Source organism: Thamnophis sirtalis, unplaced genomic scaffold (assembly GCF_051295495.1).
Source record: "Thamnophis sirtalis isolate CommonGarterSnake01/CBP01778 unplaced genomic scaffold, rThaSir2_p1.2 scaffold_13, whole genome shotgun sequence".
NCBI classification, from domain to species: domain Eukaryota; kingdom Metazoa; phylum Chordata; class Lepidosauria; order Squamata; family Natricidae; genus Thamnophis; species Thamnophis sirtalis.
In genome coordinates this window covers 21,583,722-21,609,255 of record NW_028261393.1, presented here as the reverse complement: position 1 = coordinate 21,609,255, position 25,534 = coordinate 21,583,722, and the positions used below count along the sequence as shown (strand labels likewise).

At 45.3% G+C, this 25,534-nt stretch overlaps 1 protein-coding gene across 1 annotated transcript in view; it reads right to left on the bottom strand.

Annotated features, from left to right (window-relative positions):
• The window catches only part of TFAP2E (transcription factor AP-2 epsilon), an 86,803-nt gene extending 62,759 nt beyond the window's left edge, over positions 1 to 24,044 (bottom strand). Inside the window, exons 1-3 of the mRNA XM_087727439.1 lie at positions 23,748 to 24,044; positions 22,307 to 22,783; positions 17,964 to 18,015 (exon numbers count right to left, since the gene is read on the bottom strand). Of these exons, the coding sequence (XP_087583565.1) occupies positions 17,964 to 18,015; positions 22,307 to 22,783; positions 23,748 to 23,774 (556 nt within the window). The 5' untranslated portion in view covers positions 23,775 to 24,044. The remainder of the gene's footprint in view (positions 1 to 17,963; positions 18,016 to 22,306; positions 22,784 to 23,747) is intronic.
• Between the last annotated feature and the right edge of the window lie 1,490 nt (positions 24,045 to 25,534).

The window sequence follows — 25,534 nt, the reverse complement described above, 5'->3', positions numbered from 1 at the left end:
TCATAGGGCTTCAACCTAGCAGATTTATTCAAGCTTATACCCAAGAGTCAACATTAAATTGAATTTAATTTGATCAACATTGAATTGATCACCAGAGAAGAGTCAATGGAATTCAGGAAAGAATTGGTGGTAATGCAAGGATACTAAACTGATGACATCTTTAACTCCATTCTCCAGCACTGCCTGATCTTCTCTTACATTTATTCCACTTTAGCCTGATGTATCAAGGAGATTCCTTTCAAGAAGATGCCCAGAGCAGCTCCTACAATTAATTATTCTCTAAGAATGTTACCACTTGAGCCTTCAGATAGAGTTTGGCCATAGGATCTGATCCCCCCCACACACACACATACACACTGCCGTGAGCTGGTAATCATGGAAGTCAAAGAGCTAAACATGAGGAACAGTTGCATCAATGGCATTTATTTTAATGTTAATGACATTTTAATGTGCTGTAACTGAAATCAAATCACATTTGGTTTTCACCCTGGTCTTGGCATCTACTTTGCTCTGATCCAAATATCTTTGAAGGTGCAGCCACTGGCATATTTCTTAAACACTTGTTTTTATGATGAAGATGAGGTTTGTTTTCCAGAGCATAGTAGCAACTGGAAAGAGGTAGGTGAATACTCACCCCACTTTTGCCCCTGAGAGGCGGCTCCAGCAGAATTTTAAAGTCCTTCAGAGCTGCCAAACTTGTTTGACCAGAGCAATGCAGTATAAACAGCATCTCCCAAAATGGACAGCAAGTACAAAAATGCTAGAGAATTCCTGGAGGCCTGACACTCTGACACATCCGCAATCAACAGGTACATAGAGATAAACAACATCTACATACCATTCAAAAGAGACAATCCAAAAGCCAGAAAGGGAACAAATGCAACTAAAACACTTCCTTATTAGCAACCAACACCCAGATGAACAGACATTAACGGCAATATTAACACAAGGCCAACAATGAAGAAGCAAACAATGGAGAGAGAAGATCCCTGAGGATGGACCCCAGCATGAGTCCAAAAGCTTGGAAGTATCTCTGATTTTACTGTGATTGGATCCCGTAACTTTATCCTGTGTCACGTATATTTGCCTTCATTTAAAGCAAACAATACGCCGGTTGAGGAACTGCCAAGGAACTGACAAACAAGCTAATTGCAAACGACAGCTAATCAAGGAATGGCTAAATTCACTCCCACCAACACTGACAGGATAAGCCATTAGAACCACGATGGCAAACCTATGGCACATGTGCCACAAGTGGCACACAGAGTCCTCTTTGTGGGCACACGTGCCATCGATAGCTGCTCTTCTGGTTTGTGGCACACACATGCACACTGGCCAGCTGGTTTTTGTGGGTGCCGGAGCACCGGAAAACACCTGAAAACCACCCAAGAACAGGCTGTTTTATGGGCCATATTCCGGCCATTTTGGGGGCCGTTTTCTGACTTGTGTTTTGGCTGTTTTTGGACCATTTTTCAGGCCAAAAACGGCCCCCAAAATGGCCAAAAAACCAGGCATGTGTGTGCCAGCCAGCTGATCTTTGGGTTTCCAGTGCTCTGGCGCATGCGAAGACCAACTGGCCGGCGCGCATGCGCATGCCAGAAACCTTGATACCAGCTGGTTGATACATGCATACACACTAGCCAGCTGGTGTTCGGGTTTCTGATGCTCCGGCGCACAACCATGCATGAATGTTCCAGTTTGGGCACTCAGTGCTGAAAAGGTTTGCCGTCACTGCACTAGAACATAAAATGAGAGCAAACCCTACTCTTATTAGCACTGATGATGTTATCTAGTTAGGTAATGAAATGTCTGCAAGAAAACAACCAAGCTCAGAGAGCACCAAGGATCCCACAGAGCATCTCCAGCTTCTGTTTTGGGTTTTCTCACTGCCAGGTTGACCTGCTTCCACCCATTCTCAAGTCAGAAGAAAATTCTACTGACCCCAGATTGGCAGGTCCTGTTTTCAATCCCCACTGAAGCCTCTAATGCCTTCCCCATCACCTTGACCCCTTTATCTTCCCTCCAAGGTAATGGGAGACAACGCCTACAGGTAGTTCTCAATTTACAGCCATTCATTTAGCTCAGAGTTTCAATGGCACTGAAAAAAAGTGACTTACAACCAGTTCTTGCACTTATGACCTGGGGTAGCGCAGTGGTTAGAGTGCAGTACTGCATGCTACTTCTGCTGACTGCCGGATGCCAGCAGTTCAGCAGTTCAATTCTCACCAGTTCAAGATTGACTCATCCTCAATCATACCAATAGTTAATATAATTAATAGAGTTAAATAAATCATGAAGAGGATTGTTATAGTATAAGATGTTTAAGGTATTGGTATTAAGTTGAGAATAGATTAAATAATGAATATGATTATAAAATTTATTTGTTTTCACAAAATACTTGTACCCAGACGACGCATTGGATTGTTTATATTAAAATAAAATAAAAACTTATTAAAAAAAGATTGACTTATCCTTCCACCCTTCTGAGGTGGGTAAAATGAGGACCCAGATTGTTGGGGGCAATATGCTGACTCTGTAAGCCGCTTAGAGAGAGCTGGAAAGTATTGTGAAGTGGTATATAAGTCTAAGGGCTATTGCCCTTCCTTCCTTCCTTCCTTCCTTCCTTCCTTCCTTCCTTCCTTCCTTCCTTCCTTCCTTCCCAGCAGATAGAATGCATTATTGCAGGCTAACTCTGCTGATTGCCAGTAGTTCAATCCTGGCCAGCCCAAAGTTGACTCAGCCTTCCATCCTTCCGAGGTTGGTAAAATGAAGACCCAGCTTGTTGGGGGGCAAGAGGCTGACCCTGTAAACTGCTTAGAGAGGGTTGCAAAGCACTGTGAAGCAGTATATAAGTCTAAGTGCTATTGCTATTATAACCATCACAGCATCCACACAGTCATGTGATCAAAATTTGTGTTCAAAATCAAATGATGTTACATTGACACATCTGTTCCACTGAACTTGGTAAGCCCTCCATCCAAACCCATAAAAACATCCTGTATCAATTCATTCCTAGAATTGGGCTTTAGTTGTTTCAGGATGAATGGCTGAGCCTTGAGTAATGCTGTGGCAAACAAAAGCAAAAATATAAGTGTTGCCTTGACAGGGGATGTAGCAATATAGCAATAGCAGTTAGACTTATATACCGCTTCATAGGTGGTTTACAGAGTCAGCATATTGCCCCCAACAACAATCTGGGTCCTCATTTTACCCACCTCGGAAGGATGGAAGGCTGAATCAACCCTGAGCCGGTGAGATTTGAACAGCCGAACTGCAGAACAGCAGTCAGCTGAAGTAGCCTGCAGTGCTGCACTCTAACCACTGCGCCACCTCAGATGTCAGGCTACACAGAATGAGATGGGCAGACGTCAGCTCCAAGGCTTATTTTAAGGATGTGAAAAGGGCACTGATTAATGATTGGCATGGCTCTGTTGAAAGAGCCAAGCTTCAGGGCAGAGCGAGTCTAACTGACCTCCCATCCTGAGGCAGCCCGTTCTGGTTAGCTAGTGCCAAGCCTTAAGACAAATTGGAAAGCTCCCAAAGAAAAGCTGCAGAAATGATTAAAACGCCTGGCAGGCATTGTCCTAGGAAGGAGGAGAGGAGGAGGAATTTGGCCTAGGGGTGTGAAAGAAATGAAGGGGGGGGATTGTTGCAGGTCTGGGAAGAAAGGAGCAGCCCTGCAAGAACAATGAAATGTTTAAACATGTACCAGGAAGAAGGACTGTCTTTTGCCATCTCCATCGGGTATCACAGGACACAGAGAGAGGGATTTAAATGATGTGGGGTGATTGTTCAGGAGGGTATGAAAAGGGAGGAGATGGTCACATGCAGCCTCTCTGTGGAACACTTGGAGACCTGTGCTACAACATGGCTGGGAAAATTAAAATAAGCACCAAAGAATGGAAGCCTTTGAACTCTGGTGCTGAAGAAGACTCCTGCAAGTCCCTTGGACTGCAAGGCGATCAAACTGGTCAATCCTGGAGGAGATCCACCCTGGCTGCTCTTTAGGAGGCCAGATCCTGAAGAGGAAACTCAAACCTTTGGCCACTTAATGAGAAGGAAGGACTCCCTGGAGAAGAGCCTCATGCTGGGAATGATGGAGGGCAAAAGAAGAAGGGGATGGCAGAGAACAAGGTGGCTGGATGGAGTCATCGAAGCAGTCCTGGGGAGCTTAAATGGACTCCAGAGGATGATAAAGGACAGGAAGGCCTGGAGGAACGTTGTCCATGGGGTTGCAATGGGTCGGACACAACTTCGCAACTAACAACAAAAAAAGGCCTTTGTGGCACAAACAGGGCAGAGAGGCAACACACGAGACAGAGAGAAAGATATTTGTGCTGTAAATAAATTCCATGGCACTTTGTTGCAGGAGAGCAAAGCAATCTGGAGAATATAAAGGTCAGATTGCATCTTTTAAACCAGAGGTATCCAACCTTGGGAACTTTAAGGCCTGTGGACTTCAACTTCCCAGAATCTCCCACAGTCATCATGGAGTTGGAGCTGAAGTCCACAGGTCTTAAAGTTCCCAAGATTGGACACCCCTGTTTTAGATATTCTTGGTGCTGGTTTTTAAAAGGCCAAGTTGTCTAGTACTGAAGGCTGCAGATATATTACTGGAAGTTCTACTGCACTCCAAAAAACACCAGTTCCCATCCCAGGATGATAAATAGAGGTAGTCCTCGACTTATGACCACAGCTGGCACCAGAATTAACACAGATAAGCAAGGTGGTTGTTAAATGAGTCGCAACTGGTTTTGCAACCTTTATTGCCGTAGAAACCAATTCTTGCACATTTTTAACCGAATCCTGTGGTTGTTGATCAATTCTAGCTTCGCTCATAGACTTTGCTTGTCGGAAGGCAGCTGGGAAGATCACAAATGGTGATCACATGATCCCGGGATGCTGCAACCATCATAAATATAGACCAATTGCCAAGCACCTGAATTTTGATCACATGACCATGGGGATGCCATAACAGTCAAGTACAAGGACTGGCCATAAAGCACTTCCCCACCCCACCCCCCGTATCCTTGTAACTTCGAATGGTTGCTGAATGAATAGTTGTAAGTTGAGGACTACCTATAAAAATGAATTTTGCATTTTGTTTGTTTGTGTATTACAAGTAATGGGATTGCCCTAAACCTAAGGTGCCCCTCTGATTTCAATTCAATTCATATTTTTGGAGCAGCAACTGAAAATCCTCCAGGAGTCAAATCAACCTGCATCTTCCAGGAGAGGGGTCTCCAACCTTGGCAACTTTAAGCATTGTGGACTTTAACTCCCAGAATTCCCCAGCTGAAAAATTCTGGGAGTTAAAGTCCACCAGGTTTAAAGTTGCCAAGGTTGGAGACCCCCGTTTTAGGCAACAATATTTGTGATCAAAAGGAACAAGTTTGGAATGTACCACTTAAAAACACAAATGCAGTTTGAGCAGAGAGGTTAACATGACCCTCCCTTCGTAATTATGCAAGCATTATACAACCTTCCTAGCATTTATAAAAACATGAGGTGTGTAGCTTTTTTTAATGAAGAAACAGACCCGCTGAATCTTTCAACCATGTCCCAAGAAGAGACACAGCCAGATAAAACGAGACAACGCCAGGACTAAGTTAGAATTGTCTGAAGTAAAAATAGAATCTAAACTAAATAAACCAAGTCCTCAAAAATATAACAATTCCCCCAATTCTTTTTCTTAGTAATATTTATAATTTGATGTACCCAAAGATTTCTGGGGTCTCAGATTGCAAATTTCCCTTCCCATTGTATCTCCTGATAAATTACTATTATTAATATTGTGATTGATTGCACAATCAGCCAGCTATTTAGACTGGATTTGGCATTTTAACCACCTATCAATCCTTCCCAAGGACCTGAGATAGGTAATTATTGTTGTTTGATAGTTATCAAAGTATCATCGCGGGTGGTGAGCTATTCCAAGTAAAGCTGCCTTTTGCAATTGACTAATGGTGATTTTGTCAATGCTGATAGTATACAAGTGGTGCTCCAGATGTTTTGCAAGGTACCCAAAGTGCCTATTTCTATTGATAGTATTTTTGCTTTCTTTTGCCACAGCCATCCCACTTAGATCTGTTGTCTTTTTATTTTGTGTTCCCCACACCCCCAGTTCTTTTTCTTCCTTTCAGTTGTTATTGCCACATCCATTATCCAGACTTTTTTGCCTTTCTTATTGACAACTGTAACATCTGGGGCGTTACAGTATGTAGCAGGTAGCTGTTTGAATTCTAAAGTCCCAGAGTACTTTTGCATCTTTATATTCTACCTCTATCATTATTATTATTATTTCAAATTGTTTTTGTAATCACATGATCCCCAACAGATAATAAAGCACCAAGAGAGCCTTATGCATTCTTAGAAATTACGTATAAGTATTTGCAAAGGGCACATTTTCTCCATTTTCCTAATTTTGTAACAAAAAACCCCATCAATTGAAGGCTCAGTTGGGGTCATAAGTGTCTGATTCTTGGAGACTTCCTGGACTCTGTAATTAGCCTCTGTAAGGTTCTGTAAGGTTCTGTAGCCTCTGTAATTTTCTTGGCAAGGTTTTTCAGAAGCGGTTTGCCATTCCCTACTTCCCTAGGGGCTGAGAAAAAGCGACTGGCCCAAGGCCATCCAGCCAACTTCAAGACAGAACTAAAACTCTCTGCCTCCCAACTTCCAGCCTGATGCCTTCACCACTACACCAAACATGCATGTCAAAAAAGGGGGAGGGGCTTTGACCATGTGGTTGAGGGGTGTGGGGGAAGGAACTTGATATTCCTTTACCACCTTCTGCAGCCACTCCTGGGCGGGAAGACTGCATCTCCTTTCATTTAAGCTCCTGCTTTCCATGCAAGTTTCCGAATCAGGCCGATCAGCCACATGCTTAATTCGTCCCGCCCACGCAGCAGTTATTTTTAAAACATCACACAGAGAGATAAATATTGTTTGTGTCATTTTTGAAAAAATATGTTAATCGCTTCACAGTCGCCTTCTGAATTGTCGAGGCAGGTCTGCCATTCCCCCACCCTGGGTAGATCCACCCATTCCTTCCCAACCGCTGGTCCTTATGCAAAACTGAGATGGTTGAGATGGTTAACCACTTGAGAATGGATTTCTTTTAGGGAGAAGGAAAACTCTTGCCTGCAGGAATCCTCCATCTCTGGGAAGGCGGGAATGTTTTTTTTAAAAAAATAATAATAATAATTCCACCCCATCTTTTCACCCCAACATCTAAAGCAGCTCAAATCAAGGAAAAACAATGATATCACAAATCTTTCTGCCCAGATGTTCTGTTTTGTCCCATATTAATACTGGTATTTTATTTTTCCCAGTCACTGGGGAGAACATATGTTCCTTATTTTAATTCAGGGTGAGGACAGATCAACATTTTTAAAAGAAAAAAAAAACCTCGTGGTTTGAATGTTTTTGAAAGGTTGCTATGCATAGAGGAAGGAAGGAAGATAGCACGGAACTCATTATATCCAGTGATTATTTCTGGAGAATGGATGTATATTTATTCAAGGAAGGAGGTGGAGCTCCTATGAAACAGGCACCCAACCCCAAAACTAACATTGGTAGAATTTACATCAGATGGCTGTGGCTGCTGCCTCATCATCTCACTTATTTTGGCTTCGGAGAGAAATTCAACTAGCTTTCAGTCCACGTTCTTCCCTTCTTCCCAAGTGGGTGAAGTGTGTCCCATCACATCTGGAGGGAATCAGGAAGAGCAGGACAAGGCTTTGCTGTAGAGCAGTGTTTCCCAGCCTTAGGAACTTTAAGAGGCATGGACAACAACTTCAAAGCGTACTGGCTGGGGGATTCTGGGAGTTGAAGTCCATGCCTCTTAAAATTCCCAAGAGGATAGGAGGGGAAGAGAGGGGAGAGGAGAGAAGGGAAGCAGAGGTGAGGAAAAGAGTAGGAGAGAGAGAAGGAGTGGAAAGAGGAGTGAGGAGAAGGAGAGAGGAAGGGGAAGGAGAGAAGAGAGAGATGGGAGAGGGAAGAAAGGAGGTAGAGAGGAGTAGAGAGGGAGAGGAGGTAGTGATGTTGTGGAACAGGGTATAATATGGTGCATGGAAAGCAGAAGAGCAGAAGAGAGTTATTGTGGTTGATGGTGAGAAGAACTGATATAATATTGGATAATACATAATAGTGTTTGTTACAATGTAATGGTATACTTGTGGATATCTATATGAAAATAAAAAATAAAAAAAAACTTTTTTCAAAAAAAAAAAAAAAGGTCCCAAGGCCATAGAGCAGGGGTCTCCAACCTTGGCAACTTTAAGCCTGGTGGACTTCAACTCCCAGAATTCCCCAGCCAGCACACTTTGAAGTTGAGGTCCATGCCTCTTAAAGTTCCTAAGGCTGGGAAACACTGCTCTACGGCAAAGCCTTGTCCTGCTCTTCCTGATTCCCTCCAGATGTGATGGGACACACTTCACCCACTTGGGAAGAAGGGAAGAACGTGGACTGAAAGCTAGTTGAATTTCTCTCCGAAGCCAAAATAAGTGAGATGATGAGGCAGCAGCCACAGCCAGCTGGTGTAAATTCAGAGCCCCCAGCAAATTCTGGGAGTTGAAGTTCACCAGGCTTAAAGTTGCCAAGGTTGGAGACCCCTGCCATAGAGCACCAGTTCCCCCCACCCCTTTAAGATAATTTTTCCATGGACCGGCGAAGTGAAGGGAGGAGTGTGTAACCTGGATCCCATACATGCACATTTTTGCTTGTCTGCCACTCGCTCCAGCTATCTCTCTGTGTCCAAAATGTGGGCTTTGCTGCCTTCAGGAGCAACAGTTGTCTTTCAAATGCAAATGGACCGCTGAATTTTGTCCTGGGGGTTTTGATCCCCTATGTCAGAGGTCTTCAAACTTGGCAACTTTAAGACTTGTGGACTTCAACTCCCAGCATTCTCCAGCCAGCATGCTGGCTGGAGAATGCTGGGAGTTGAAGTCCACAAGTCTTAAAGTTGCCAAGTTTGGGGACCCCGCCTTATGTTGTGCCATTACAACTGATGAAGTTTCTTGGATGAGAAACCAAAATGTTTTGTTTTTCTTCTTCAAATAAAAAATAGAAGTTGCCTTTGGAAAGAAAGACCTTTGAGACAGCTATGGCCTGGGCGACTGAGAATCTCCACAGACATATCCCTGTTTACAGTTATAAACCAGACCGATCATCTTCCAGGGATTGGGGCAACTAATAGTCCCAATTTACAAAAAGGCTAACAGGAGTGAGCCCGGTAAACTACTACAGGCCTATTAGCCTTCTGAGTGTAGTCAGCAAGCAATATGCTAAAGATTTAAATCTTACATTACAAAACCAGATTGAAATGGAGGGTTTGATCCAAGACCAACTGCCAGGTTTCTGAGAAGAAGGATCAGCAGTAGATTACAAATTATCCTTGCATCATTAAGTACACACACACACACACACACACACACACACACACACACACCAAACACTCTTCGTAGTCTTTCTTAATTTCAAACAAATCTTTGACTCCATTTCCAGAAATGCTCTGTGGTTGTTAGGACCATCCTCAAAAGCCAAATGCTAACCAAGAAAGCTGGGTTCCCAACATTACCCAACCCACCCTATCCAACCCCGATTTAACGGAAGCCAAAGTGACCGCTAAACTCGGACCCGCCTGGATTTTGCGGAGCGAGTTCGAACAGAGCTGGGACCTCGCTGAGCCGCCTCGCTTCGCAACCCTTCGCCCTTCCCGCCCCTCTTCCCAAGAAGAAGCCCCCGGGACGAAGGGACTGGGGGGGGGGAGTGCGAATTAAACTCTCCCAGACTCATAGGGTTTCCTGCCTAAGCAGGAGGTTGGACTAGAAGACCTCCAAGGTCCCTTCCCACTCTGTTATTCTAGTTCGGCTCCGAGACCGAGTGTGGGGGCTGGAAAAGCCGCAAAATGCAGCGGCTCTACCAGAGCGCCTTTCGCTCCCCACGCGCGTTTTTGCGGAATTCATTTTCTTGCCGTTTCCGTGCCCAAAACCAGAGCAAAAGCAGGCCGAGAGCCGCTTCTTCAGACCACATTTCCAGGGGGGGGGGAAGCGCCCCGAAATCCACGGGACCTCTTCCAGCCAAGATCGAGATCAATTTTATCCGGAAAAAAAGCGCAGGTATTTTCCCATCTTGGAGAGGTTCTAAGTTATACTCCAGGGGTGGATTCCGAGACCCATAAACGCCCAGGGTTTTGGACTTCACTTTAATCGTCGTTCGCAGGTCGGTTGGGGATGATGGGAGAGCGGAATAGATATTGGGAAAGATGGCCGACTAGGAAATTTCCTTTAAAAAAACAGCCCAGTCCTATTTTGATCGAAATGATTGTTCCGTTTTGCTTTCTTGTCTATTTGGGCTCCTTTTCCTTCTCATCTGAAGTTGACCCAGATATCCCTTCTCCGAGGGAAAACCTTGTAAACTCCAGAAATTATTTCCTGAACTTGAAATTATCTGTCTAAATATTATCATTTTCCATTTTTCCACCACCAAAGCACTAAACAATTTTTTTTTAAAGAGCCAGCATGCACTTCTAGTCTTAAGTAAAATCTCTAAAAATGAAGTCAAATTCTCCAGATCTTTTCATCCACTCCAAAGAGAAATAACCTTGAATGCCCCACCCTCAATTTTCTGTGTAGGAACTTTTTGGTTTTTGCTTTTAACTTGAAACGGGGCTGTCACTCTGCCACCCACATCCAGTGAGGAAAGTCATGTGAGTTCTGCAGACTGGCATCATGAATGGGCACTTCAATTCTCATCCATCCAGAGGGGGAAAAGCTACAAACTTGGGAAGCCACTGCCTTTAACTGTGTTTCTCAATCAGGGCATCGTTCAAGGTGTGTGGACTTCAACTCCCAGAATTCCCTATCCGGGATGCTAACTGGGGGATTCTGGGAGTTGACATGCACACTTCTTAAAGCTGAGAAACACACTGCCCTTTAAGTAGGGCTGACCTCCAGGTAGCAAACTCCTCAGGCACCCTGTCAGGTTGCTCTAGCAAACAATTCACAACAGCCAAGTGTGTGTGACATTTGCCCCATTTATATGGCTGTGAGTTTTTGAGTTTACTGCTTTCTCTTTTGGGAGCTGGGTAGGATATGTTCTTTTAAGAATCATTTTTTTAAAAGAAATACTTCTTCTAGAAATATTTTTAAAATAGCATACATAATTTTAAAAAATATTTTAAGACACGCAGCAAAAGATACCAACATTCCCAAACCAATGAACCAACTGAGTGTTTTCTCAACCTTGGCAATTCAACTCCCAGAATAGAGCCAAACCGTCTAGTGGTGAAGGCAGCAGGCTAGAAACAGGAGACTGTGAATTCTAGTTCCACCTTACAAAGAAAGTCAACTGAGTGATTTGGGCCGATCCCTCTCTTTCTCAGTCCAAGCCACCTCACAGGCTGAAGGAGGAAGGAGAGTTAGGTATGCTTGCTGCTCCAAGTTATTTATAAAAATAATAGAAGTGGGATAAAAAAATTCTAAAATAAATCGATCAAGTAAACCTGGCTATTGTGAGAAATGTGAAGGCTCGGTATATATGTGGGATGGATGGATGGATGAAAGATATTGGATGGGAGGGATAGAGAGAGAAAGAAAAAGAAAGAAAGAAAGAAAGAAAGAAAGAGAAAAGGAAGGAAGGAGGGAAGGGAAGAAAGAAAGAAATCGGAAGAGAATTGCTCATCCTAAAACCATTGGACTAAAACATTATTGGATCTAATCCCCAAACTCCCCTCTCCCATACCAGTTTTTTCTTCTTCTGCACTATTGAAATTGAAGTCTGCCCCCTCTTAAGCATTTGCTAGTCCTCATTCCTTTTAAAAGCTCCATCCAGAAGAGTCTAAAAATGTCTGAGACGCTGTCAGGGACCACAAGGGCGGCCTGTGCTGGAGCTCTGCCTTCGAGATTATATATATATTTCTCTGTGGTTTTCATAGCTGAGACTTTGATAAATATCTTAAATGCATGTGTGAGGAAAAGGCACTTTAAAAAAAAGCTACCTCAAGTCTAATTTTAAGCTGCCTTCTGCCTTCTGATAGATAAATACTGAGGTGATATTCAGCCAGTTCTGACAGGTTCTGAGAACCGGTAGGGGGAATTTTGAGTAGTTTGGGGAACTGGCAAATAGGCTGGCCCCGCCCCTGCAGATTCCCAGCTGATCTTCTTTTGTTGCCCTGAACAGGAGAACGGAGCTGGAAAGCAGGTTAGTGGGGTGGGAAGGGAATGGGGATTTTGTAGTATCCTTCCTCTGCCATACCCACAAAGCCACACCCACAAAGCCACGCCCACAGAACTGATAGTAAAAAAAATGAATCTCACCACTGCTTCTGATGCATAATTGGCTTTGCTTCAAAAAGGTATTGCTTGGAAGCTGCCTTGCTGGTGGACCAAAAGAACTTTTGAAAGCTTTACAGGTAGTCCTCACTTTGCAACCACAATTCAACCCAAAATTTCCATTGCTAAGTGAGACAGTTCAATGAGTTTTTCCCCATTTTACCACCGTTCTTGCCACAGCTGTTAAGTGAATCACTGCAGTTTATGGTTGTTAAATGAATCTGGCTTCCCCATTGACTTTGCTTGTCACAAGATCCCAAAAGGTCCCTGGGACACCACAACCGTCATAAATACACGCCAGTTCCCAAGGGCCTGAATTTTGATCACATGACCACAGGGAAACTGCTGTGGTCATAAGTCTGAAAAATAGTCATGTCACTTTTTCCAGGGCCACTGTAACTTTAAACAGTCACTCAATGAAGTGTTGTAAGTTGAGGACTGCCTGTCCCAAAGGTGCTTTTTCAAGAGGAAACTGGACTTTGTTTTTTCCTTTCAGACGTTTCGCTTTTCATCCAAGAAGCTTTTTCAGCTCAGTCAGAACTGAAGAAGTTTCTTGGATGAGAAGAGAGATGTCTTCGAGGAAAAAACTTGAACTTCAAAAGTCCTGTTGCCTTTTGAAAAAGCACCTTTTCATCTCCATAAACTCAATTTGTTCTCTTGCAGCAATGAAGAAAGAATGATTGGCAATTGGAATACCCATTATTTCATAACTTAGCAGACCCAACTAAGACTCATCTGCAACGACACCAGCTTCAACTCCCATCTCTCACAGTCATCATGCCTTTATAAAGTGGAGTCTAGCACAAGTGAAGAAAAGTAGGTTGAGGAAACCACTTTCACTTTGCAGGAATATGAAGGTCTACAGATTGTGTCAAGCACTGTAGAATTGTGGACAGAAATCTGGACACATTTGACTGAAATTCTGATACCATTCCATAAAACAGAGACTTATAGCTTCAAAGCATCCTTTGCAGAGATGCTAATATGAATCAGGGATAGGCAGCCTGGGAATTCCAGCTGTTTGGGACTTCATCTCCCATCAGCCAGTAAATATGGCCAATGCTGGTAGATAATAGGACTCAGTTAAGAGACAAAATTGCCCACAACTAGCTAGGGGTAAAAGGTTCAGAAGAAACTCTCCCTAGTTTCTCAAGCTGTAAACAGTGGGAGAATTGTACTTTCATATTTACAAGGGTTTTGTCAATAAAGTGGAATTAGCTCATCTGGTTGTGATTTCTATCTGGTTTAACCCACGAAGCCGACAGACAAAAACAAAACATTTATTTATTTATTTATTTATTTATTTATTTATTTATTTATTTATTTATTTATTTATTTATTTATTTATTGGACTTTGTCAAGCAAAAATGAGAACCTGATTAAGAGAATAAAAATACAATGTCATGGATCAGTGGTGGGATTCAAAACTTTTTACTACCCATTCTGTGGGCGTGGCTTTGTGGGCATGACGTAGCTTTGTGGGCATGCAGGGGAAGGATACTGCAAAATCCACATTCCCTCCCCACCCCACTAACCTGCTTTCCAGCTTTGTTCTCCTGTTCAGGACAACAAAAGAAGATCGGCTGGGAGGCAGCGGGGGCGTGGCCAGCCTATTTGCCGGTTCTTCAAACTACTCAAAATTTTCCCAACCGGTTATCCAGAACCTGTCAGAATTGGCTGAATACCACCTCTGGCAGGGACGATAGGCACGTTAGTGAACTTATACATGCCCCCTCTACTGTAGGACAGCAGTTTCCATGACAGATAAGAAAGCCAAAATGTCTAGGTGAAGGAAAGGTGAGTTCAAAAAGTGAAGATAGTGGCTGCAACTGTGGGATTGAAGCATTTATAAATGGGCAGGGTGCTACCATGTCCCTTCATGGAGAAGGGCTGGGTGAGGAATCCTGGGAGTTGAAATCCACCGATGTTAAAACTGTCAAGATTGAGAAACACTGGTTTAAAATGTTCGAAACAAACAAACAAACAAACAAATTGGTGTTCATTGTAACTTTGTTTATATGTTTGTTGTTTTGTTTTGTTTCGCTTTCTTGTTGTTTTGTTACTGCCCAGAGTCACATAGCTGCAGCTGGACAATCATCTGAAGTCACATAAAACCATTTTTGAAAAAATGTAGTTAAATTCTGTGCCTGAGAATGAATTTCACAACATCCCCCTGCTCCCGGTTTTCATTCAATTGAAAGTCCTTCTTTAATGCTTTGGGGTTTGTTCATAGCAAAATAAAGAATCCAGAGCTGGCTCCTGGTGTGGCCTATTATAAGGGGCCCTAACCAATCAATCAGCCTGAGCTGTGGTTGATTAATGTGGCAATTTAAACTACTGAGGCTTCCACATGGACCCAAACTGGGCAGCTGCCATTTCTCACAAACCAAGACTTTTGTCTTTTTTTAAAGCAAGAATTTAATTTTTATTTAATGTTATATTTAATGTTCACTCTTATTTTATGCAGTGCTACTTACAATCTCTCTCTCTCACACACACACACACTCCTATCTACACAACAACTATAGTATTAGTGCTTCTGTAAAAGTAATAAAAAATATGCCCACTATAGTGACAGCATACTGTAAGCCTCACATGGAGACTAAAACATCAGCATAACTTTTTAAAAGATGCTGAATGGGACAAGAGTGTTTCTTTCCCTCCCCATTTTTCCAAACAGAAAAGCACAGCCTGTGATTCCCTCATTAGAAATGGCCATAAAATTCTGAAAGCTGATACCAAACATTACTTTTTAAAGGGAGAAAAGGGGGAGATTACTAAGTGTTAAGATGGTGGGATAGGAATCCCAAAAGATGCTTTAGAAGTGTGAAAGCAACACTGTCTGCGACTCTTTAAAGCAGCTGCATCTTTCTCCAGTATTGCAGCTGTCTCACTCTCACCAGAAAAACAGCAGCTGGCAACTATATTCATGTGCTAAAGGACTTTCCTGGAATCAAATCTCAGGGGCTCCGCAATGCCACTCAATACAACAATGAAAAGTAACAATGCCTTGAACTGCATGTAAATGAAATCTAGTTTTGATTTTCCCTTGGCACCACCCATAACTTATTGATATGCACTGCTGACTCACATCACTCAAATGCCAAATGTGATGATAGAATATGATAGGGTAGGATAGGATAAGGATAGGGATAGGGATAGGGATAGGGATAGGGATAGGGATAGGGATAGGGATAGGGATAGGGATAGGGATAGGATACCATGGAGGTTTCTTGTCCAACCCCCTGCTCAAGCAGGAGACTATACACCATTCTGAACAAATAGCTCTCCAAACTTTTCTTAAAAACCTCCAGTGATGGAGCATCCAGAACTTCTGAAGGCAATCCCTTTCACTGATTAATTGTGCCAGGAAAACTGAATGCCATTGCATTCCATGAACCTCTGTGCATTTAGATACATTATATCCTGTACAGGAATGTTAGCCTTGGAATTTACACATAAAGAAATATTTGGGGAGGGACCTAGAGAGGAAGAGGAGGGGGTGTTGTTTGCCTCCAGAGAATTCAGCACAGATGAAGCCATATTCCATTATCCCTACTGGTTGAGTTTCCTGGAAACAGCAGAAATCACATAGTAAATCCGACATTAGGCTGAGGTTTTCTTGGAGCCGGAAGCTTCCAAGTTGGCATGACCACAGGGGGGAGGTCACAATCTTTCACCCCAGCCACTCACTTGTGAGATGTTCCTGGGGAGTAGCAACTGGACCTTTTATCTCTGGGCCTTTTAGGAACTCCAGGCAGCTTTAGAAAAGCAAAGGCCCAACCCAATTTGGGGTAGCAGTTAAAAGGTTGGCTGAAGAAGTAAAAGGTAAAGATAAATGTACCCCTCGGACATATGTGCTAGTCGCTCCTGACTCTAGGGGGTGGTGCTCATCTCTGTTTCAAAGCCAAAGAGCCAGCGCTGTCCAAAGACATCTCCATGGTCATGTGGCTGGCATGACTAAACACCAAAGGCACACGGAGCGCTGTTACCTTCCCACCAAAAGTGGTCCCTATTTTTCTACTTGCATTTTTTACATGCTTTTGAACTGCTAGGTTGGCAGAAGCTGGAACAAGTAGCGGAAGCTCACTCCGTTATGCAGCGCTAGGTATTTGACCCGCCTAACTGCTGACCTTTCTGATCGACAAGCTCAGTGTCTTAACCACTGAGCCACCATGTCCCTTTAGAAGAAAGACATGGTCAATCCCATGACCAATAGTCTCCACTCAACCTATTTTACGGGGTGCAGGGAGAAAATGAAGGGAGATTCAGTCCCATCTAAGCTGCTTTGAACTTCTGGAGAAAAGGCAGGACATCAATCTAACATAACAGCAAATAACACGCCTCCTCAAAAGAAATAACAGCCAGGTTTGCTGAGACCCACAAACTTCTGATGCTCTTGTTTCTTCCTTGTTCTTTCCAGTCACTTTTTTCCTCCCCCCCCCCCATCTCCTCCCTTCTCGTTCTGCCTGATTTTCTGGAAACTATTCAGTGGGCTTTGCTCCCAGACGAATTATCTCCACATTACAAGAAAACAAATAACATTCACCCCGGGTCTTAGAAAAAAATATAAATTTGATCTGACAGCCGAAAGGAAGCAATTGGATGCCACCCCAAAGTTTGGGATGGTTGTGTCTGTCATCCCTTGCTAAGTTAGCTGTGGCAGCGGGGAAGTAAAGCCTAATGCTTTTGGGTGGCACTGGGCTGTGAAATCCTGAATTAATGTTTAACTGATGGGTCAAGGACTCGTCATAACTGGGTTCACACCAGTGGTGAAATTCAAATTTTTTTACTACTGGTTCTGTGGGCGTGGCTTCGTGGGTGTGGCAGGGGAAGGATACTGCAAAATCCCCATTCCCTCCCCACTCTGGGACCAGCCAGAGGTGATATTTTCCAGTTCTCCAAACTACTCAAAATTTCTGCTACCGGTTCTCCAGAACCTGCTGAATTTCACCCCTGGTTCACACGCTTCCTGAAGTTACCTTTATTTCAGGGGTCCCCCACGTTGGCAACTTTAAGACTTGTGAAGCAAAGCTGGCTGAAGAATTCTGGGAGTTGAAGTCCAAAAGTCTTAAAGTTGCCAACGTTGGAGACCCCTGCTTTATTTAAGTCTTTGTGCGCAAACCATGACTTACAACCCAAATGGCTAGTTTTACACAACACGCTAAATTCAAAGCTAAGCGGAATTACGTTTAATATGACGCATGGACTCAGCCTTTGTTTTTTTCAGACGGACTCAACTTCAAAGAGACGGCGAAATGGAGTTATGGCTCCCTGCACATCCACTTGGCTAAAGCAGGGAGGCCAAGATAAAGTTGCGAAAGTATCAGCAGCTTCCAAGAACTGATACCAACTTCCTATCTGACAAGGATGCCGGCACAAGGTGCAAGGCGCTTATACAAGATGTATCGGATTCGGTGTTGACTTGTCCTCACCTTCACCAGCTTTGCACCCCTATCTTTCTCCCCAAATCAGGAACTTAGTTCAGAATGCAGAAAGGAAAAGAAATACAAATCCGAGATAACCAGGACTCATAAGCCGAGCTGGGTTTCTCTCGTGCAAACACTCCAGACTTTCAGATTCCAGCTGCTCCCCACCACCGAATGCTCCAAGCCATGGGCGTCCCCTTACCTTTCTTGATCACCGACTGGTCCAAAACATTCATACTGGCCTCGTCCACCGCCTGCAAGAACAACGGGGCATAGATAATTGCTCAGCTTCACCGCAGAGAGTTCTGGTGAGGATTATGGGATTAATCTATTTGAAGTGCTTTTCGCCCTCCAGACATTTCGAACGCTTCTAAAAATGAAAGTAAACCAGGGCTGGTTGTGGTGGTTTTTTTTTAGCCTCTATAACCTTAAAGCTGGGGCTTCTAAAGAGGTTTTCTTGGAAGAGGAGAAAGTTGTTTTATTTTTCGAAATAACATATCCAACTTCCTCAAACCTGGGACTTCTCCATCGAGTTTTCCCCTCCCTCCCCCCTCCCGAAGTGAAGGAGATCAAAAACTACTCTGCCCTCTTCCATTTCCATACTCCGGTTTCTCTTCAGATCGTATAAATCTTCCATTTCTCAAGCAACTACTAAATTATTTGGCACTGGGTATTTTGAGGGGGAAGATAGAGTCACAAAAGTCAGTCACTGAATTGACTCATTCTCTGATTTCAGCTGAAACAGCACCTAAACCAAATGGCTGAAGGAAGAAGAAAGAAAGAAAGAAAGAAAGAAAGAAAGAAAGAAAGAAAGAAAGAAAGAAAGAAAGAAAGAAAGAAAGAAAGAAAATTATTATTTTAAAAATTCTTCTCTATTTTTATGTTTATTTTATATTTTTTATATTTATTCTTTTATGTTTAGTCATGGTTATGACTATAACCATGTTGCTTGTATCTTTCAATTTATATTGTATTTATTCGTTTCCTTGTAGGATTTGATAGCTTATTAGTAACCTTGACTATCACTAAGCATGTATCTTTTTATTCTTGGTGAATGTATTTTTATTCTCCTTATGTACACTGAGAGCACCAAAGACAAATTTCTTGTGTGTCCAATCACACTTGGCCAAGAATTCTATTCTATTTAACTGTTTTGTTACAAAAATCCAATCTATATTTTCTAGAAAGGAGCAAGAGACAACCTGACCTAATTATTGCTACAAACAACAAACAAACATCGAACGCTGCTTCTGAGGGGAAATAAAGCCCTTGAGAGATTTCGGAATTGCTCCTTAAAGGTGCCAGGCATAATTCAACTAAAGGCATTTTGAAGCTTCCTTCATTCCCCAAAGGAAAAGATTCCTCCATCTGTTTAACCATAGCCTCGGAGCCACTGGGAACCGATCATGCATTTTCCCCTTTTAGGAAGACTGACGTCCTACCGATTGAAAGAGGATTTGATCCTGGACAAATGATCCTATTTGCGAAAATAGGATTGTAATTTTTAAGGCAAATTAGTTGGGGGCAGGGGGAAAACACCAATGCCCTAATTTTAAGAAGAACGGGCGAAAAAATTATATATGACTTTTTGGGGGGGAGGGAGGCAGAAGAGCTTTGGATCTATCAACAGGACAACGAGTTTTTTTTTTTTTGTTTTTTTTTAATCCAACTCTGTTCCTTGAATTAGAGTAGAATTTTTATTACGGACACAGATTACAGTAGATTATTATTATTGTGGTTGTTGGTGTTGTTATTATTATACTTTATTCATTAAACATGAATTTCAGCCAACTGAACATTCAAAAATGCATTACAAATACCAGTAACTGGTGCTAATGGTTGATACGATTTGCTGCCAGCGTCCTAGGTATCAACCAAGTACCTTCTTAAAATATAAGATGTTCCCAGCGCAGTTTTTTGCAGTTCCGCTGGTGTTGATGTATCTTATAAAATTCTTGGACATGGTGCCAAGTGCCCCGATGACAATGAGTTTCACTGTTACATGCTTCATCCATAGCCGTGTAATTATTATTATTATTATTTTATTATTATTATTATTTTGTGTGTGTGTGTGTGTGTGTGTGTGTGTGTGTGTGTGTGTACAGAAAAGCTCACTGAAAGTTCCATGTTTGGTTTGTTGCAGAAAACAAATCACAGCAGCAAGTTTTTCCTTCTCCTTCTCCTGTGCCGCTTTCCTTGCTAGCTTTAAAAAAAAAAACTGTCCCCTTCAGTTTTTGTTTTACTTTCCAAAAAGCAAAAGCAAAAGGGATTCTTAAATGGACTAATTGCTTTCTCATTTGAATAAACATTATTCCCTGCTACCAGCCATATTTTCAAGTTAAAATGTTTTTGCCTTTGGGGAAATTGTTCCAGGGAGCCGGGAGGGGAGCAGACGGCTGCTCAGAAAATGCAAAGGCAACGTCAGACGCAGCAGCTTATTTGCTAGGAGAAATTTATGAGTTCTATTCCCCAGAAGGGCTTTGGATCTATCAACAGGACAAAGTGCGTTGTCACGTCTGTTCTCGGGAGGAAGAAAAAAAATCCAGCGTGGAGAGGCTTATTCGGAGTAGTCGAATAAAACCCCTAAAATTGCAGGGACGGGATCGGGGAAGAGAAAGATTTAAAGGGAGGGCAGATGGAAGGTCTTTCTCGATTTTAGACAATTACATTGGAAATCACACTCTATCATTATAGAAATTATAGAACACACGAAATTATAGATTATAGAATTATCTATCCATCTATCAATGGATATATAGATCTATGGATGGATGGATGGATGGATGGATGGATGGATGGATGGATGGATAGATTTTTAAAATACAAAGAAATAAAAAAAATGTACAAACTAACTTACACAACCCCTGCACCGCGAAACAAGTCCCACGGGGAATTGTTGGGAGTTGATTAGGATGAGAGAGCAATTTAAGTACAATTCAACTCAACGTGATCCACAAGTCCCACCGAGTTAAATAAGAAATAGAACTTAACAAAAATGAAGCGAAACCGGGAGCTGGGATCATCCTGTTAAAATCCCATAGAATTCAGCGAGAGAGGATCTTGGATCTTGACTAAAACTTCCGCTGAGGTCCGTGTAACTGAAAACGGCTTGGACTTGGCAGGGGTTTGCCTGGTCGTTCGAAACAGCCTCCTCCCAAGAGAACCCGGGCGATATAAGCACCCAGTTTTCTTTCTTTGCCCCCCACCCCGGCGTTCCGCCTGCCCTCCGACAACGTCGGGCTACCATTGCCATTTCTCGTAGGGCGGAAATATAACCCAGACCCAGTTTATCGTCACTGCGGAACACTGCTTAACTGGAGGGAAAGTAAACCCCTCGGAAACTTTGGGGAAATGGTTTACTCGGGAGTAAATACGGGGGCATCCAGAGAATAAAATACTAATTCAATGGCATTGACTTTAGCCCAGGGCTTGCGTTCTCAGGTCAAGGAAGCCAAAAATAATTAGATAAACAACGGCCTAGTTCTTCCGCGATCAAAGTCTAATAGCTTTGAAGAGCGAAAAGCCGAAAGCGGCAGGCCTCGCCTTCTGGCTCCTGGATCAGGACTCCTTCGCGGGGCTTCTGGTTTCCTGAAAACTGACGAGTTAAGGTTTGCGTGCATGAAAAGAGAAAGGATAAGATTTGGAACTTGAGACCAAGAGAGGGGAGAAAGAGGGAGTGGGGGAGAGAAGAAGCAAGCGCCCTGGGGAAGAGAAAGAAAGAGACAAAGACAGAGGGAAAGGAAGAAAGAAAGAAAGAAAGAAAGAAAGAAAGAAAGAAAGAAAGAAAGAAAAAGAAAAGAAAGAGAAAGAAAGAGAGAGAGAGAAGAAAGAAAGAAAGAGAAAGAAAGAAAGAGAAAGAAAGAAAGAGAAAGAAAGAAAGAAAGAAAGAAAGAAAGAAAGAAAGAAAGAAAGAAAGAAAGAAAGAAAGACCGTGTACCACACTCCTAATCTTGTCTACTCGGGAGTCGTCTTCACCGACTTTTAAGCAAACTTATCTTTCACCCCAGAAACAGGCGTCCAAAATTAGCCTCCCAAACTCACAGCCAGCTTATTCGCCGCCGTTTTACTGTTTCTTAATTTGCTTTACACGGTGGAAATAAGTAGACCGAAGTTGGACCAGTTGCTTGATTCGGGAAAGCGATCATCGAACGGTCGATTTGCATAAAGATCGAGTTTAGGGGCTTCCAGGGGTTGATTCTGGCTCTATTGCTCTTTCAATTTTTAAGGCAAAAAGGGCGGTTTTTCAGCAACGCCAGGAACGGCGGGCGCTCGCCCCGAAGGCTGCTGCGCTCACCCAGCCCCCTCCGCCCCCCGCGTTTGCCTACTTCTGGCGGAGTGGGAGCAAACGGCAGGATCCCAGGAATCCCCAAGGAATCCGTGTTTGACCTGCCAGAAAAACGCCACTGGACCCATTAGGAATCCTTTCTGGGGGAGTAAAACAGCCCCGGAGAAATCTCTTAAAACGAAGCCGACGAAGAGCCCCCAGCCCACCGTTTTCCCTTCCAGTCCGACGCGTTTGGCGAGGCCCGAGGCGCGAACCGGTACCTGGATGTCCTCGAGGCTGGGGTGAGCCAGAGCGTGGAGTCCCAGCGGCCCGTCGGCCAAGCCGTGCGCTCCGTCGGCCAAGCCGTGGAGCAAGCGCGGCATGCCCGGGTAGTCCCTGCGCGGATCCAGGCCGAGAGCGCGGTGTGTCTGCGAAAGGAGGCCCGCCGCCGCCGCCGCTGCAGCAGCAGCAGCTTCTTCCTGGCGGGCCCGTTGCGAGGGCCAGCCGCTCTGCTGGTGCTGGTGGATGGGGTTGAGGCCGCCATAGGGGTCCCCCAGGTGCGGGTAGGCGCTCTCCTGGCTCTGCGCATAGGGCAGCGGCGGCTGCGGGTAAGGCGGCGGGAAGTAAGGAGGCTGGAAGTCCGAGGCCGGCGTGTGGCACAGAGGGGGAGCCGAGGAGTACGCCGCCGCCTGGTTGAGGGACGAGAGCTGGGGGAGGCGGCCGCCGGCGGAGGTCCCGTTCAGCCCATCCGAGCGGTCCTGGTGGGGGACATCAAAGGGAGAGAAAGGTCACCACGCAGCCAGCCGCGCTATGGGCGCGAGGTACCGGCTTATCCTCGCTCCAAGCAGCGCGCGTCGCTAGGGCTCCCGGTGGCGGCGGCTCCCTGAGGCCCCGGCTCGCAACACCTGAGCCTCAAGGCAAAGCGCAGCTTTCTCTACTACCCACTCCTCGCCTTCTTCCCCCACCCCGCCGGGCAGGCCAGCCAGCCAGCCGAAGAGCGCAACGCGCTTCGGGGCTCGGCGCAGCTCAACCTTCCTAAGGGCGAGCCTTTCGCTTCCTGCCCTCTTCCGTCTAAGGTGTCGCTGAAAAAGAGCCCTAAGCGCAACCGAGCAAAACAAAACGAGACACCGTTTGCGGTCTCGCCTCGCCTGCCTTGAAATCGCACTTTTGGCGACCGGCGCGCTTTGGGGGACCGCAGGGGCCCCCACCTGGAGTCCTTTGCCCCCTTTCTTGTTCTGCCTTCAGTAGGAGAGACCCGCAGAGACCCGCAGGCAGAAGACCCTTCCCCCATGTCCTGACACAGCCTAGGTTTTGCGAATAAGAGCGGTGGAAGGGATCCCGGCCTTTTCGGCCAACCTCTGTTCGTGGCAAATAATCCGATTTATCCCTCCAGAGTCTCTCCTTCGTTCCTTCGGCCCCCTTTTCTCTTTCCTCCCCCGCCCCGGTTTTGTGATCGATTCTTTGCGCTCTCCTCCTTCCCAACCTGGGGGTGGTGATGTTGAACCACCAGCTAGGTTACGGTTCCCAAGCCCCGACATCTGGGACCTATTAAAATACGAAGTCCTTCTGAATCTGAAGCTACGAGGGCGCTTCAATTAAAGTGGCGTTTCGAAGGATCCCTCCCGAGAAAGAACTTCGTTCTCCTCTTCCTCGCTTCTTTCTTACAAACGCGTCCCCGCACACCCCAGGCACACCCGACCAAGGAACACCCGTCCAACTCACCATCGCGGAATACGTGTGCACCAACATCTGCGCGCTAGCCAAGCCCCCAGATCGCTTAGGGAAATGCCTCCAAACAGGGGGCGAGAGGGAACGAGGCTAGCAACCCCGACGGCTACCAGAATCTGAGCGCCGTTCTTGCACCACCCCCCCGGAAAAGTATCCGTTAAAAGCGAGCGGCGAGTGGCGATGCGTCCATCGACGACTCTTCCAGGCTATAGCCAAGCGAGCTCTGGACGGGCAGCGGCTCCTCCTTTTCAAAAACCCCCGACCTTTCCCCCTTCGAAGCCTGCGCTTGGCTCCCAGCTCTTCCTCCCTCTGAACTCAATACAACTCCATGGACTCCAGTTATACAGGCGGGGGCGCGCGCTGAGCGCCGGGAGCGCGCCTTAAAGAGACAGAGCCGATTTCAAAGCGAAAGCGCCAGTACGCCTGCCTTGTGGGGGAGGGCGGAAGGGCGCTCACACTCCGCTGCCACGCGCGCCGGATTAGTCTCCGGGGTGCCCCCGAGGTATGTGGCGCCTGCAGCCCCCACGATCCGCTCCGAAAGCAACCCAGGGGGAAAAAGGATCGACGGCCCGGTCTCTCTTCTCCTAAGAGCGCTGCGATGCGAGGCTGCGCTTCTTTATTTTGCCAACCGATTTGGGACGCAGGATCCAAGGGGAGAGTTGCAAACAGGAAGGCGTAGATTGCTGCGACTTTCTCTCGGGTAAACCCGCCGGGCTCCCAGCAGCATGGGGAACGAAAGGAAGCTTCCTGACTACCCGCTTAAACGGGAACGCGAAAGAAGGATTTATTGGTCTGCTTTGGCTGTAAATCCCCAGTGGCGGAGAATTGCCCGCAGATTTCTTTTGCTGGGGTAGCAATTTTTTTTTTAAAGCCAAGGAACAAACCTGCCTCCCTGCATTTAGCAGGAGTGCTTTCTTCCTTGCCTAGACCCTACGCACCTGCAATTCCCACCCCCTTGCCTAGCCCACCCACCCCCCAAGCCATTGCTTCACTCTGGCAGTGCGGGAACGTGGCGCTTTCAAACGAGGATAGCGCCTTTCCAGAGATCTGAAAAGTACGTCGATGATTTCTGGCCACTTTCCTTCAATCTGACAGCGCATTAATCCCCCTCCCTCCCTCCGCCGCCCCCCCTTCTTTTCCCCCCAGTCACTCAGGCCCTGGTATGAAGGACAAAGCACTTCTCGGTCTGCGCCTGTTTCTCAGTTTCTCTCAATTATTTCGCCGCCAAGAGAATAAAAGAAGCGCCAGGCTAAAAGGGGCTAGAAAAACGTCCCCTTTTGCCTGCAGATCCAGCTGGATTCAGATCCGGGAAGCGCGTCCGCCTTGGGAACCAGGCAGCCTTCCAGCAGGTAGAGCCCCCAAGGTTCAGCTGTGGGGTTGGAGGACAACGGCGGAAGTGGGGCGTGGGGGGGGGAGACAGGTGAAGGGACGGGGATTAATCTTACTCGACACAAGTGGAACAACCCTCCCCTCCATTCTCCTGCTTCCTCCATGGCGAAGAAAAGACCAAGAGGGTGTTGTGGGGGCGCGGGGGGGAAACACGGCTAGAGGGAAGCGAAGGCTCGATTCTGCCCAGCTGCTCAGAGCAACGCTGGGACAAAGCCGGTACCCCGCGAGAAGCTAGTGACACTGACAAACCATTGGCTGCTAAGCCTCTCACCCGGGGCTGGGGGTGGAGAGTCGCACCGCTTTAGGGAGCTTGAGGCCTTTCTTAAACTCGGGCTGGGTTCACACAACCCCACTACTAGCAGTTTTAACTTTTTAATGGCCAGATACACCAA